This window comes from Artibeus jamaicensis, unplaced genomic scaffold (genome assembly GCF_021234435.1).
Source record: "Artibeus jamaicensis isolate MK-2021 breed Jamaican fruit bat unplaced genomic scaffold, CSHL_Jam_final scaffold_537, whole genome shotgun sequence".
In the NCBI taxonomy this organism is placed as follows: domain Eukaryota; kingdom Metazoa; phylum Chordata; class Mammalia; order Chiroptera; family Phyllostomidae; genus Artibeus; species Artibeus jamaicensis.
In genome coordinates this window covers 20,574,380-20,586,666 of record NW_026522047.1, presented here as the reverse complement: position 1 = coordinate 20,586,666, position 12,287 = coordinate 20,574,380, and the positions used below count along the sequence as shown (strand labels likewise).

Genomic DNA, 12,287 nt, shown 5'->3' with positions numbered 1-12,287 from the left:
GATATGAAATGGTCCTGTTTTTGTTTGGCAAAATACTTACATAATAATACATGTACTTTAGCAAAAAACTGTAGACAGATACATCATGTTTCAGATAATAATTATTGCTGGCCGGGTTGGGTCACAGAAGAGCTTCCGTCATGTTTCTTAATGTTTCCCATCTTTGCAATAAAAGTTACTTTGAAGTAAAAATAATACTGTAACAAAATAAGGATTAAAGAATTTGTATAGACCTAAAAGAAGGAGCTTTGTTTGTTTGTGAGGACATAGGTTACAGTGAAAGAACATCATATTATTACAAGAGCCTTCTTTAAAAGTTTGATTGTTAATCCTGAGTTGGTTTTCGAATTTAGATGAGACTTGCCTCATTTGTGAGCTGATAGTGTTCCATAGAGGGGTCATTTAGGTTTTTTTTCCCAGTAACCTAATGATAATTTTACCTAGCATACCACCTGGGGGGCCCTTCTTAGGTGGTAGGTAATGAAGTTAAAATGGGATCGTGCTTAGCTGTCCTATCTCCCCACCCAGCACTGTTGCGGGCACCCGGTAGACATGCACATGTATGCAAAGGGCTAGTGAGTGACACCTGTGGAGGGTAATGGACAAACACCAAGTCATGTATCGTTGTCCCAAAATTAAATATTTAAAAGGAGATGTCTTGTTTTATTTCCAGGATCACACTGTTTCCATTTTCATGTTACAGAGGTGTAGTTTTACTAAAGTATGAAATGCAGGATTCTGCTGCGTACCCACTATGTGCCAGGCACGGGGCCGGGTGGGGTGGTGGCCTTGGTGACCCCTGTGGGTAAGTTTCCACACACACAGGGAGCGAGGCCGCTCTTCCTGGGGAATCTGGGTGGCTTCACGATCGGGGGGAAATGGGCTCCTCGGTTCAATTGGCCCTCATTTTCGGGTGGGTGTTTATGAAGTGATTGCACTCCCCCTAACACACAGCTCCTACATAATTCAGGATTGTTCTGGATCTCTCTCATCACGGAGGAAGAAAAGCCATATGAATTATTTACAGAGCATCAAGTTATGTCCCTTCATGAGCTCCGACTTTGTTTTTGTCTCTGCAAACTGAGATTTTGTTTATCCATGAATAGTTTTCCCTGGGGCATGAAAAATATGACTCTTTAATTATGAATGAGGTTTTTTGTCTGAGTCCGTGTTAACTAAAACATGCAAAGTAAACTGTGTTTTTCATTAGATCCCTTTCAGCTCCCCACAAAAACAGAACCGACAAAAGAACGAGCAGTCCAACCAGCACCCGCCAGGAAGCCCACTGTGATTCGAATTCCAGCCAAACCAGGAAAATGTAAGCACTTCTCCACCTCCTTTATTTGCTCCTCCAAGAGCCTGGGAGAAATACATGCTATTTTATCAATGTCTGCTTTTGAAACGATGTGTAATCAGCCATTTATTACTACTCATAGTCAAGGATATTTAAAAGCAAGTCGGGGTCTTTTAAATAATTCTTTAAACAATTAGTGCAGTAAATTTGGATTTCATTTCTCTTTAACATTGTCTTTAGGAGAGACTAGAAGGAGACAAACTCAATCATTATAATATCTTAGTGCCTCGTGTAGAGATATGGTAGGAAAGAAGTTAAACTGATAGCAAATAGAATTATATATGTCTATCATATTATTCTAATATATATAAGAAATACATTATTCCAATCAGCATAACCTGACCTCTCTTCTGCACTCTTATAAATTGTACTAAGAGTCCTGAAATCCTGACAAGGGTACTGGGGAAGCAGCTTCATTTACCCTCCTGACCAAGCTCTGGGAACTATGAGAAAGTTGACTCCTATACTGCTCTGTGTGTGGGAACTGAAGCATCAGTCTCTAAGAGTTATTTCTATTTATGTCAAAAACCCAGATCCCTAGAATTTTACTATTACAATGATCAAGTGCTGCATATATTCTGTGGAGGAGAAAAAGTAAGACTTTCGGTGCCTGCAGAACTTGGCATGGAGTAGTGAAGAAGGAACAGCTTTGTGGTGCCAAGTTTCTGGCAGCTCCCCTGGGCACCTGTTCCTTCTGACAGGGATGTCCTTTTCCCAGACAACCTGGGAGGCTCCCTCCATCACTATCCTCAGCTCTTTGCTCAGGTGCAACTTCTGTCATTGGGACCTGCTGACCATGTTATTTAAAATTGAAAATCTCTGACTCCCCACACACCTACAGCATATAATTCCCATGTCCTTTCCTGTCAGTCAGCCACCTCCTTGCTGTTTTCATATTGCTACGGCGTTGTGCCCTTAATGGTTTGTCACAACCATAGTGTATCCTAAATGATTCATCACTTCCTTGTTAATAAGGAAGCCGCAGCACAGAGCAAGGCTTCCAGATGGTGTCTGAGTTGGAACGTTCCCATGTGTCTTACTTCCCAGAGCAGCCCCTCACTAGGAACACTTGTCTCTCTCTGAATCCTTGTTTTCCTTAGTCGTTGGCATGGGTATCTTCCTGCTTTTGAGTGTTTTTCTGTCTATGGATAAAACAGGAACCTGTTTTATCATCCTCTTGTTAAAGGGTTTTTAATGTGAAATGGAGGCAGATATTGTTCTTTTGAAAGAGGGGAGAAACCTCTCTTCTCCAGTAAATGACTAAGCCTGTGTATAGAAGCTGGTTTTAGCTTCCTTTAGTGGTTTACAAGTCATTCTCTCTCCAAGCGTTTTCATGAACGTTAATCAGCTGTCACTGATTAAATCTGGTCACTTTTGTTTTCTTTGTAAAATAAGTTGGGGTGCACAATTGCTGAGTTAAGGATGTAGTTTTGATTTAAAGATATTGTTCATTGAATTGAGGGGGTAATTGAGATCCTTAATCTGGAGCTAATGAATCACAAAACACATTTAAGTATTTGGATGGGGGAGGGTTGGGTACACCACCTATTAAGCAGCAGCCTGCTTATTATACAATTACACAGCCTTTTGAATTCAAAACCCTCGTTCTGACAATTACAGCATGAAGACCTCAGATGGCTCATGTATTTTCTTCTAAGTTTCCGTTTCTTCATCTGTGAAATGGGTAGGATATTATCTAGTGTAGTGCTGTCCAATAGGACTTTCTTCAAAGATGGAAATATTCCATATCTGTGCTATACAGTAAGTATGGTACCCACTAGCCACATGTGCCTGTTGAGCACTTGAAAGATGGCCAGTGCAACTGAGGGACTGAAATTTTAACTTTGGTTTTAAATAATTAAGACTTAAGTTTCAATACGACTACCAGTTAGTGGACCGTGCAGATCTAGCACATGGGTAGATGTTGGTTGGACTGTGTATGAATAAAGTGCCTTAATGGAATGCCTGGCACGTAGAAGGTTCTCAGAAATGCTGTTGCCATCGTAATTATTTAGCATTATTTTTACTCTATAAACTATTTCATAACTGATGTCTACTAACGCCTCAGTTTTCTGAGGTTTCCTGGGAGCTCTTTCTCATTTGCCTAGCTATCCATTCTTTGTGTGGATCTTTTATGGAAGCCCCTTTTCCTCAGGAACCAAACTGCAATTATTTCATCCTTTGAAACCCCCAAAGAACAGAGGTTATTGATGAGTTACTATTCTTCCAGGTTTACATGAAGATCCACAGAGCCCACCTCCTCTCCCAACTGAAAAGCCCATTGGGAACACGTCCAGCACAGGTTCTGGAAAACCCAGTAACGCTGACAGAACAGGAAGTGCGGTGAGTGGTCATTGTAAACTGTTGCAGGTTGAGGACCAATCGATGAGCTGATTTTAAGAGCTCAGCTGATGTCCAGATTATTTTACGGCTGGTCAGATTTTTTTTAAATGCCCTTATTACAATTCAGTTTCCAAGCCCATGTAATTATGTAATGTGATTGTTTTTTGTATTTAAAAAATTCCTATTAAAAAAAAGAAGTAGGCCAATTCATTGTATTTCATCAAAAAATAATTTGTCTTACACCAATATAATGGCAGTGTCTTTTAAATGGCACTGATAATGAGAAAGTCATGAAAAAAATTTCTAAAAACCTATAGTATTTGTGGAAATTTATTTTATCAGTTTTTATTTAAAATGTCAATTAATGGCATAATTTTAAGATAATTACCATAAGAATTTGTTAATCTGAAATTTAGGAAAAAATTATTTTTGAATTTAAAAAAGAGTGCTTTACTATGTACTTGTTAACAGATGGCGGACAGTTTTAAACATGTATTTTTTCAACCTGATACCATTTCTTCGTACTTTTTGAAGTTCACATGTGACCATCTTTAAGGTTTCTTTCAAAAGGAACCGAGTCTTAAAATCTGTGGACCAAATTTTCAGTTCAAATTTCATAATAGTTTTACATTGTGCATTAACTATGCTTATTTTTACATGCAAACCATCTAATCTTCTAGTTGAAGAGAAATTTCTTTGAAGAATGCATTAAATTGAATTAGCCAATGTCAAGTTAATGAGATTTTCCTGTAGGCTGAATTAAAATTTAGCAATCACTTGCATTTTCAAAGTGCTCAGTAATAAATTTTTATTAAAACTGGGCCAAGAAATCCCAGAGGAAGAGGATCGGGCCCTTCCCATACTGTTGTTGAATAGGAAGATCCCCAGTTTTCATAGTGGAGAAGGTCACTGGCATCTACTCTGCAGGGCTCTAAAAGAGTGAGAGAGTGATGAGTAGGCCTACATGTCATTCATCAAGTCACGGGCTTTGTAAATCATAAAACTTTATTAAAATATTAGGTATAACTACAGTTGGTGTTAAGCAGTCCACAAAGCAACCCACGTTTTAGAAAAACAAGAAAAGGAAGTTAGAATGAACTAAGCCATTAGTTTATATCGTTAGAATAAGCTGTATTCATAATTGTTCGTACCTCACACGAACAACATAAGGAAAATCCTGTCCTGCACTGGTTACAGAGGGGAGTCAAAGCACTCTGTGCGGGACCGTAATAAATACGTACCATACTAGACACACTGGGTCTGAAGGAAGGAAAGATGAGAAACAGACCACAGATGAAATGATTTGGCTGATGTCACACAACTAGGTTCCAGGTCCAGAAAGTCACCTCTGTGAGAAATTCCTTTTATCTGAGTATTACAGTTAATGGAATTTACACCAGAGGCCATCAAGACGTCAGGTATGGGTGAAGATCTCTGGAGAAACCATTTCTCCAGTGTAATGACCCACGAGGATAGGCTTGCTCTTCTGCGAGCTGTGTCTTCCCATAAGGCACAGGAAAAAGCCTCTACTGCTTTTCCTGCCTTGAGTGCTGGGGAACTTTCCATCTCAGGACAAATGGCCGTCATTGCAAAAACTCACTTGCTTCACTTCAATGATAAGGGACTCCAGGGTGAGTAGCCCCGGGAGCCACTGGAGTCCTTCTGTGAGCAGGGCCAGGTGTCTCTGTGTTCCCTGATGCCCACCACGGGAACCCAAGGTGCCCAGAGCCTTCTTTCTCAAGGAGGCTGCCAGCTGGGGCCGGAGAGAATCGCAGCGAAAGCACAGAATCTGCACCATGAATTCAGGACATAGGCGTGGCGCCAGTTCCTGGAGAAGGTAGAGAAGCAGCATTCCCAAGACTGTTCAGTGATTCCAACAGACACGAGTGTGGTCTTGGGGGAAGTGTCTGTCATTTGAAAATACAGCAAAAAAAAAAAAAAAAGAGAGAGAAAAGAAAAGAAAGAAAGGAAATTATTTTGAAATTAGAAGGTAAGGAAGAATTCCAAAGCAGATAAACAACAATGTCTATAGGGACAGTACACCAGAAAAAACAACTTTTCCAGGAACTAAAATACCTATCTAAACACATCAAAAGCCAGAATGCAGGGATGTCAGAATAGAGAAATACTATGAAAAGCATACGCCGAGACGCTCCGTTTGAGTGCGGAGTACTGGAGAGGAGGAGGAGAGCCTCGATCAACAGAAGTGTTTCAAAGACTGTTGGCAGAACCTGTGCATAAACTTGAATTTGACTAAATACTAAGGCAAGGGCTTCTGCAGGAACCAGTCCCCTATCCTCAGTGTGTCAGATGTAGCAGTGCCTTTCCAAAGGTGCCCGACATTCCTTGGGGATGTGAATGTACTGCTTTGTTTTCTGATTTAGAGTTTGTTCATTGTAGAAAATCGAGAAAGAGATATTTAAGACTGTCACAAAATAACACCATCTGGAGAAAAGTGTATCTAGTGTTTGGTACTGGATTAGGACTATATGATATGTATATATGTATATATTACAGTACATCTGTAACTTTCTATGTCAAATTTATACATCTGTATTTTTAAAATTTTGGTTTTTAATTATGAACGTATCTAACAACTGTAATGATGAGGAAAAGCAAGAAAAGATCCCGCCTACCTGCCTATTCTGCTTGTTTTCATTTTAAAAGTGGGCAAAGAAGTAAATGAGTTTTTCAAGTGCCAGAGCAGTAATTGTCAGGGGACATATAGGCAGCCGCGTACTTATAAGGCGTGGAATATAGTCTGGGACGCTGCAGGTTTATGAGCCGCTGACACTCCACTACATTAACCGAACTCGTTAGTGCAGCCAAGTTTTAAGGGCAAGCTTAATTTGTTTTTAAAAATGGGATTTTAAAACATTGAAACATATTTCAGTGGTCGCAGTTATTGGCAATTAATCATTTGGTATTTAAGGAAAAATGATAAACATGCTGTTTGAATTAAAAACCATGGAAGTGAGTTTTTAATGTACTTATGTATATGTAAGTGAAAGAGGGAAACAGTTTGAATTAGCTTAAAGGTCTCCCAAGGTATAGTTTTATTTTAAAAAGGCAGTGTAATTTTAAAAGGCTGGTATTTCCCCCCCCTTATGAGGTCTTGGAGAAATATCATTTTCTGGATATCCGAGTTAGGGGCTTAGAAAGAAGAAAAGGTTGAGAGAGAGAGAGATTTAATCAGAATTTGAAGAATTTGGTGAGGACTTTGCCCTACAGAAACAGAAGTTTTGGCTTTGAAATCCTTTAACTTCTCATTCAGCATAACATCTGAAAATACTTTCCACGTATTATACTCATTTCCCAATCCTTGGGCTAGAACATGTCCAGGAAAGCTATTTAAATAGCCCAGTTGGAACCCCTCCCCACACACAGGAAACATTTCTGTCGATCTGCACACTTCCAGTTTCTCTCATCTGCTGTCAAGCTAAAACATCCCAAGCTGTCTTTTGTTTTTTTGAATTATTCCCTATATTCTTTCCTACAAAAGTCTTCCCAGCACACCCCACTCCTCTGCTGTAGTGGTTATTCTGCTTTTTGGGGGCCTTTTCTGTTCCTCTACACATGCCTTTCTTTCAGGCTGTCCCTTGAGCTTCTTTTATTGCTACCACCTCCCTCAAGTTCAGGACCCACCGCGTCACTCACCCAGTGATGAGGGAGCTGCCTGTTCTAAGCACAGCAGTCACCGCTTTACTTACCAGCAGCAGGGCATGTCTTATGGGATAAATAAAGGCCATATGTTGTGTGCATGTGCGTTTTTAAAAATATTTTTATTTATTTATTTTTAGAGAGAGGAAAGGAAGGAGAGAGGGAGAGAAACATCAATGTGTGGCTGCCTCTCACACGCCATGCACTGGGGACCTGGCCTGCAACCCAGGCACATGCCCTGACTGGGAATTGAACCTGAGATCCCTTGGTTTATAGACCCCCAATCACTCCACTGAGCTACACCAGCCAGGGCTGTTGTATGTGTTTTTGATTTTTTTTAATTCCCTACAATTCCTGGTTACATTGCTGCTATGTTAACTTGTCATGATTTAAAACATCATCCTTGGTACCTGATGGATGGGCTGGGTGTGTAACCACGCAGGCAATTGGTGGGGCAGTATCCCCGGTCTCCTCCTGTCTGTTTTTTCCGTGCATTAGGCTTTGGACAATTTAGGTGGGAACTCAGGATGAGTTAATATTGCTCAAGACTAAAAACTGACCCTACTTTGTTTCTAACTTGTTTTACTTTCTCTAACTCAGCTACATTTTCATTTATAGATCCAGCCAAGAAGTTGTCCACAGTTCCTCTTGACAAGGTCTTATTTCAGGGGAACTATAACTAAAAAAACATTCTGATACTTGCAGGAATCCGACCAGGCGGGGCAAACCGGAGGTTCTGTGCGAGGACCCCCAAGGCTGCCCCCAAGGTGAGTGTGGGAAAGCTTTTAAAAAGTTAGCGGGACAACAATGAATGGCTCAGAGACTGGACTCTCCTCCTTTCTCCCATCACAGCTGAGTACTGTTGGCCTTAGATCTTTTAGAGATACATTAAACTCGTGAATTCACCCAGGCCACCGTCTGCTTCTGACAGCAGGTCGTAGGAACTGTCTTTCTTTTAACATAGTCTGAAAACTCACAGAACTCAAACACGGATCTCTGTTACTTTTCTTCAAATGAACAAGACTCCTTTCTGAACCTAAAACAACTCCACTTCTGGAATGAACACACACTCACATACTCATACACTGTCACACCTGCACACACTCCACGCTGGTATGAGAAACCAGCCTGGTTTGGGCATTTCCGAAGGGAGACAGGCTCAGTGAGCTCAGTGTTGACCTGCCTTCCTGAGTTCCAGGGCTGTTTGAACAAAGAACTGTGATGCTGTCAGAAGGTGTATGTTGGAAATTATTATATTTGTCATTGGGGCTAGAGAAAGGCTTTCAAAGTAAAGGATGATTATCCTATCTCGTTTTCAAAACAACTTTCTTTATCTTTATCTCAACCGGAGTTGGAATGATAATTCTTATAACATGAATATTGGGGGGGGTGTAAAGTTCCTTTTCTAATCATGGACTTGACCACATCACACAAAACTGATATATCATTGCAAGCTTTTCATCTCAGACTTTGGTGGAAAGTGCTTAGTGTACTAAAACAGTCATGGCATGGTTAAGAGCAAATGGGGCCTTGGAGAGCTCATGATAGTAAATGCTTGTTTGTCTTGAACTAATGAATCTCTAGTGCAAGATAAGAGGGAGCTGGAACATCATGGCATTTCCTCCAGTAATATAATGTTTAATGCAGCAGCCATGTGCTCAGAAATAGCATGCCCTGCATGTTTAGGTAATTGTATTACCCTAGTAGAAAGCTCCGTGTGTGTGCGCGTGTGCATGTGTGTGCGTGTGTGTTGAGAGAGGACAAAGCAGAACCTAATACTGATCAAACACTGACTCACAGCTCCCACATTGCCTTTCAGACCCGTAAATGGAAAAGTCACACCAGCTCGGCAACCTCCCCCCAAGGCACCCCCTGAACGACCACCTCCCCCCAGACTTTCTGCAACCAGAACATCAAATAAAAAACTGCCTTTTAATCGGTCTTCTTCTGACATGGATCTTCAGAAGAAACAAAATCACTTGGTGTCCAGACTATCAAAAGCCAAGAGTCAAGTTTTTAAAAGTCAAGATCCAGTGCTCCCCCCTCGCCCTAAACCAGGACACCCTCTCTACAGGAAATACATGGTAAATTTTGCTTTTAAAAATGTTTGTGGTCAAGAGGTTTATCCTAAAGTAATGTATAAGATCCAGTATTCCTTAAAAGAGGCAAAGGTGGACTTAACCCTTCAACCTAAGAGTGTTTTAAATAAGTAGTCATAGGCCTACTTAGGTCTTAATTAACTGAGGTCTTTAAAGCGAGGTTTCATTATTAGGAGAAGTATAGGAAGAGGAAGTAGTGCAGACAGGGATGGACCAAACAGAAGCTCTGAAACACCCGACCCAATAGATGAGACTGAGGAGAGTAACTCCAGCAGATTTTAAATATCCCTTGCCCACAGAGTTAAACTTAAAATAGAAATGTCTTCTTTAGATGGATGGGTTTTCCCTGCTTTTCCCCTTTTATAAACCTAATTATCATGGTCCATTTGATAGTTACCAGTTCGAAGTTTTCATCAGTAATTGAGATAGTGGAGTTATTAATTTTATTCTCCTCTGAACACTCGTTCTCATCATAGGACCTTAAAGTCATTTCCCATACTTAAAAACAAAGTTGGCGTCCTCTCTTCACCATGGTCGGGTTAACCTGGTAAAGTCTAGAACAAATAAAGATAAGGATAGCAGAACCATCTGTACTTTTTAAACAAATGTATGACAGTAGGTTTGGCCAAAGACAGCAGCTAATAATTTTATATTTGCTACATTTCCATCATTGAGCCAGACATTGTTTTTGGTTTAAGCCATTGGGATTTTTCAAAATCCTCCATAGACAGATAAGAAAGAGATAGTGTATTTATATATAATCAAATTCATTTAAACTGATGAAAGTTTTAATTGCTAAAACCCAGGGATAATTTTTGGGTTAGGTTACTTAAACACAGAGAGTAAATAACAATAGTAGCTGATGTGTTGAGTACTAATTATGGGCCAAATATCATTTATTCCTCACACCAGCCCTGTGAGGTAGATAACTGTCACTGTGTTTATTACACAGATGAAGGAAATAATACACAGAGCCATTCAGTATCTAGCTTTGTGACCTGCGTCCAGGGTCACGGAGTTGGTTAATGGTGGGGCCAACTTTTGAACACAGATCAACTGACTCTGAGCCCATGCTCTTAACCGTTAAGCCATCCTATGAAAATAGTGTTACTAAAAAAAAGAAAAGAAAACAGTGTTACTAGTTGTGAAGTCTGTGCTCGCATTGACCATTCCAGGAAGAGCTATACTCAGGAGAAACCAAATTTTGCTCATGGTCCTCAGGATAGCTGTGCAATGTCAATAAAACATTTGAGGAACTCAGTAAATCTAAAATAATGGCATATTGCAGTACTATGTTTCATTATGAAATAATTTTTTAAAGTCCCATTTTTCCAAAGCTGTCCCATGATTAAATGGCTAACCAGGGACCTGGGTACATTGGGAGCCCTAGACTCTGGCAGGAAGCACCACCACCCAGCCCTCGCTCTCTGTGTGTTGGCTCCTGAGTGATAGAAGGGCCGAAGCAGGTTCTCTTGCCTTGTTGAGTGAGCTTATGCAATTGCATCTTCTTGGATATGTCTTTATATTAAAAAGGCTCTTTGACCTATACTCGTCAGCCAGAATTAGCCAAGGCAAGGAACAGAGTCCCCTGGCCGGGGTGGGGTACAGATGTAAAAACCATTCCAAGATCAGACAGGGCCTTGTGGACTAGGAAAGTGACTGGGGTCAGGCAGTGACTTGGGCTGAAGTAGATGCTTGGTGGCAGAGACTCTCTAGAAGGTGAGATTCAAGGCAAATGGAAGCGGTCAGCCAAGCACTATAGTGGAGGGGCCAGTCCTCCGTCAGCCTTCAGAAGACAACTGTCATTGAGAACCTCAACTCCAAGGTGGCCGTCGACAGGCTGTGAGGTTGGTGCTGACTATCCTTCAGATACCCAGGGGGCTTGGTGGACCTTCTCCTGTAGAATAGGGCTTCCTGGTTCTGGTGACTAAAGAGAACTTCAGGCTACACTCGGCGGCGGCGGCTGCGGGCTCAGCGCCACAACCCTGAGGACTCAGTCCCCACTAGACCTAGAGCACGAGGAAGCCACGCAAAGATTTTCCTGCAGAAGTTGTACTTCTTCAGGCACACCTGTCAAATCCCCAGATGACCAGCGATTTATGAGGAGGTGATTTGATTGCGAGTAATCCTTTTATTGGTTTACATTTAAGCTGTCTGTGCCTCATGGAATTGCCAGTGAAGACATCGTCCCGCAGAGCCCCGGAGAACTCTCTTGTAAGGTAAAGTAGAGTCCTTTCTTTACTGACAAATGTAGAAAAGTCATCAGCCTCTGTTACTGCATTATTAAATGCCTTAGGCTCCAAAGATTAAAATGTGGGAAAAGTAATAATGTTTTATTAAATAATAATTGCTTCAGAAGTGGTGTTTTACCTTACAGCGCGGGGATGTGCTTGTGATGCTGAAGCAGGCGGAAAATAATTACTTCGAATGCCAAAAGGGAGAAGACACTGGCAGAGTTCACCTGTCTCGGATGAAGATTATCACCCCACTTGATGAACATCTTAGGAGCAGACCCAACGTAAGGAATTAATATTGTATGGCCCTCCTCTCACCCCTGGCAGCTCATTTCATAGAACTATTAATTACATCTCATCCTCAGGTTTGTATTAGAATTTCTTAACCGGAGTGAAAATTATGGTAGCATTTTATTTCATTTTAAGAATAAATTACTTCTAAGAGACTCGCCCACTGCCTTACTAATCACCTTGATACACAGCGACGACCACGTGCTCTGCCTTCTTCACGTCATGCTGACTTACAGCAGCCAGAGCACTAGGTCATTCATTTTCAACTGCGAGGGACATTTATTTTAAAAATACTGTAAAGATGTT

The 12,287-nt window shown here is 41.0% G+C and overlaps 1 protein-coding gene across 6 annotated transcripts in view; it reads left to right on the top strand.

Moving 5' to 3' along the window:
* SH3D19 (SH3 domain containing 19) overlaps window positions 1-12,287 on the top strand; it is a 145,153-nt gene that overhangs the window by 114,741 nt on the left and 18,125 nt on the right. For all 6 annotated transcript variants that reach the window (XM_037141427.2, XM_053658209.1, XM_037141426.2 and 3 more), the window contains 6 exons: window positions 1,211-1,318; window positions 3,585-3,697; window positions 8,063-8,124; window positions 9,177-9,441; window positions 11,607-11,675; window positions 11,834-11,974. In XM_037141427.2, the coding sequence (XP_036997322.2) occupies window positions 1,211-1,318; window positions 3,585-3,697; window positions 8,063-8,124; window positions 9,177-9,441; window positions 11,607-11,675; window positions 11,834-11,974 (758 nt within the window). The remainder of the gene's footprint in view (window positions 1-1,210; window positions 1,319-3,584; window positions 3,698-8,062; window positions 8,125-9,176; window positions 9,442-11,606; window positions 11,676-11,833; window positions 11,975-12,287) is intronic.